General features: G+C 31.0%; 1 protein-coding gene across 1 annotated transcript in view; it reads left to right on the top strand.

The window, feature by feature from the left end:
- Nucleotides 1-3,563, top strand: part of LOC100161194 (uncharacterized) — a gene marked incomplete at its 5' end in the record, with an annotated part of 23,466 nt that overhangs the window by 19,131 nt on the left and 772 nt on the right. The window contains 2 exon segments of the mRNA NM_001293478.1: nt 2,026-2,031; nt 2,034-2,048. Coding sequence (NP_001280407.1) covers nt 2,026-2,031; nt 2,034-2,048 — 21 coding nt within the window.

Below are 3,563 nucleotides of genomic sequence, written 5' to 3'. Positions count from 1 at the left end.
TCCGCCGCGGGACTCGTCCGGGAGGAAGCGTGGCCGCGCGCGCCCTATAAATTTAACGGGGAAGGCGAATAAGTCGTCGACGGGGAGGGCGGATGCGTTGAAAAGGGCTAAAACTCGACTTTTCGAAAAAAACGCCAAAAAACCCGCGCTGCGGCGGCGCTCGGTTTGCACGTCGTATGGGACGTGGCGTGCCCGCCGGGAAAAAATTACAGCCGCGCGCGCCTATAAATCTATCGGAGAAGGCGAATAAGGTCCGAACGGGGCCCCCCGAGGCCCCCCGGGGGGTAAAACTCGAAATCTCGAAAAATTTTGAAAAAAATCGCAAAAAGTGATAAGAAAGAGTGATAAAGCAGCGACGGCTACGCATACAAACTTTAGGTACATTATAAGCAAACCCATATAATGTTAGATTTACCAATAACCAATAAACATTAAACATTTCCGTGCGTATTAATTATGTGAATTTCGGGCGGCCACGTCAATAGTTTTTGTCGTTATAAGCCTAGTAGCAGAGCAATATTGAAGCGAAACTCGATCAGCTGATTGGGGTATTGTTTCCTCCGTATGAACCTCCAAAAAACACGGAATCGTTTCCGCGCACCAACATGATGTTAGACCCAAGGAGTCTCGTATCATATAATTGGCGGGAAAAATACTTGGATATATACGACGAAAGGCGAAACGTTGACAATCACATGCCGAGATAAAACCGAACCGTATATACAAAAAATTAAAAATCAAGGATTAATTTCGATAAATCCGGAATGTAGGGCATATGGGAATGATATAATATTAAGTCCTACACAAGATATAACAACTAAGTATTACGTAAATTTCATACCTGAGATAGGATCGGGAAATATAATATATTCGATACCTAATAAAATCAAAGATGTAAAACTACCTAGATTTATAATTAAGCAAGATGCGCATAAATTAGAAAAAATCCATGAAATAGCACATTCGCTAGATTATATACAAAATGAAATTGATAGTGAAGTATTAAAACAATCGGGACAGCTGGAAGTCAGCAATACGCGTAATTATTTACTATATCTAACGTTGGGATTAATAGTGTTCTCAATAATGTTAATAATTTTTATATATATAACGTATAAATGCAAACTAACCACATTGAGGCAACCATATTATATTTGTTATTATTATGAAATGGTACCCGTACGTAAAAATAGATTTTGTACAGGAAATACTAAAAGGGAACCAAAAATGAATAAATCGGACAAGGTAGAAATACAAATAGAGGGGGAGGACGTACCACCCCCAATTAAATAAATGAAAATTAAATATAAAATAAAACAAAATATATAAAAATATAATGTAATATAATATACTAATTAAATATGTAATAAGAAACATAAAATAAATTAAATATAATAATGATAGTACATAATAAAATATAAATAATCAACAATCTTTAACAAAGTAAGGAAATATTTTATTATTAATATAAGAATTTAAGAAATAAATTATGAATTTTGAATTAAAAGGGACATCAAATTCGTCATCATGGACTTTGAGTTTTCCATGATGAATAGAACAAGTATGGTTCTGATATCAGGAGCCATATCGAGCAGCTTGGACAAGTGTAAGATTCGGAAGCTTGAAGGGAAGCCGCTACTCTTGCCACTTCACGAACAAGTAAGAGAGATGAAAGTTCGTGAATTACTGTTGGCTAAGAGAGAGATCATGCGGATTTTCAAATGTAAAGAAGTGACCCGGACAGCGTGTCTAATACAGCTTGACAAAAGTTTGAGTTCAAAATTAAATAATCTAACACCTGAATTTATAGAAAATTATATTTTGAAAGGAGGTAAAAGGAACATAGTAGTATTGTGGAATGGACATTCCGACAGGAACGTTTTAAAAAGGCTAAACATAAACAAGTTTGAGATTTTAAATATAACATGTTACGATAAGCATCTTGACAATAACTTCACGATACAATTCGAAATGTTAAAAGAACATAAATTAAAAAAACCTTATTTTTGAACAGGATGTAGGTTATTTCAAAAAGAATGGTAGGAATTTGAATTTAACGGAAGCCCACGGTATGGTTTGTACTAAAAAGCATAGGATAACGTACGCTCATGACCCGAAAACGGACGTGAGGTTTACCAAATGTATATTTAATACTATGGTTAACAAGCAGGGGTACATGAATTTTATAAAATGTTTCAATTAAGGAAATGAAGTGGCTTATCGAACAAATTAGTAAAAATAATTGATCTGAATGTCTAAATTTTAAACAATACTACTAGAAAGAGAAGACAGGGAGTAAAATTAATAATAGTAAAATTTGTGAATAAAGTATAAAAATAATAATTCGTATGAGTTGATTACAGAATATAAAACAAATGGAAATAAGATTAAAAATCGGTACGGCATATAACAATGAGTCATGTGATCTAATATTATTACATTTTTGATCGGTGGTTCGTTGTTATATCCCGGACGGACTAAAACATTCGAGGAAAGAAATAGAGACATTTGATCAGTTGGTGTTTCGTTCAAGGGTTAGGAATATATAAATCGGAACATTGAACGCAAGCATTAACAGATTAAATGGCTAGAATAATCTCAATAAGAAAATTATACTAATATAGTCTCGTTGATTTAATCAATAACGTGGGTTGTTGCTTTAATAATTAGCACAATGGGCGTTAGGGATTCAATCAGCAAGGTTAAAATATAACAACAGTTTAATAAATCAATTCATTTTAATGTTGGAATAGATCAGAAAAATACAATTTTAATTGAATAAATTACTTCTGGTCTGGACCTGCAATAATAAGATAAAAGCACACGATAATTAAATAATATAGTGAATAGAAATATGATTGATAATACAAATAAATATAGGAAATGAAAAAAAAAAAAAAATGAAAAAAAAAAAAAAAAGGGTAAAATTTAGGGTTAAATTTTTATAGTAAGAGATAACAAATATAAGAAAAATATCTTAATGGAATAATACATATAGAACGATAAGTAAATTAATATTATATTATGGTGTTGGAAAAAAAGACTTAATGGTATATACATATATGTATTGCATAAAATGAAATATATTGTAGTAGATTAAGGAATTTGTATTATATTAAATTTTTAAATGATATTATATTGGAATATTAACACTAAGATAAGATTATTATTGTAAAATTAAAGAGAAATATTGTTAAAATACTAACATAAATAAAAACTGATTGTAATATATACTTATTATGATTATAATAATTATAATATATTGTGAATTGTACTTTGTATCTTTGGTAATAATAATTGACATATGTAACAAGAAATATGTTGTGGATTGTACTACATATTCTTGAAAATAGTAATGTATCTAAATTATATAATTGTAACCAAACATATGTAAACATAAAAATGTAATAATTGATAAATGTAAACTTTTAGGAAGGTGCTCGAAGTGACGGAGAATTAAATTGAGTTAATTTTTCTCGGTTAGGCGATAAAAATGAACTTTTTAGGGGGGAGGTGTAACGGATAGTAACCGTTTACTCACACACATAAATATCATTATATAT

This window comes from Acyrthosiphon pisum, chromosome A1 (genome assembly GCF_005508785.2).
Source record: "Acyrthosiphon pisum isolate AL4f chromosome A1, pea_aphid_22Mar2018_4r6ur, whole genome shotgun sequence".
In the NCBI taxonomy this organism is placed as follows: Eukaryota; Metazoa; Arthropoda; class Insecta; order Hemiptera; family Aphididae; genus Acyrthosiphon; species Acyrthosiphon pisum.
This window is presented reverse-complemented; position numbering and strand designations above follow the sequence as displayed.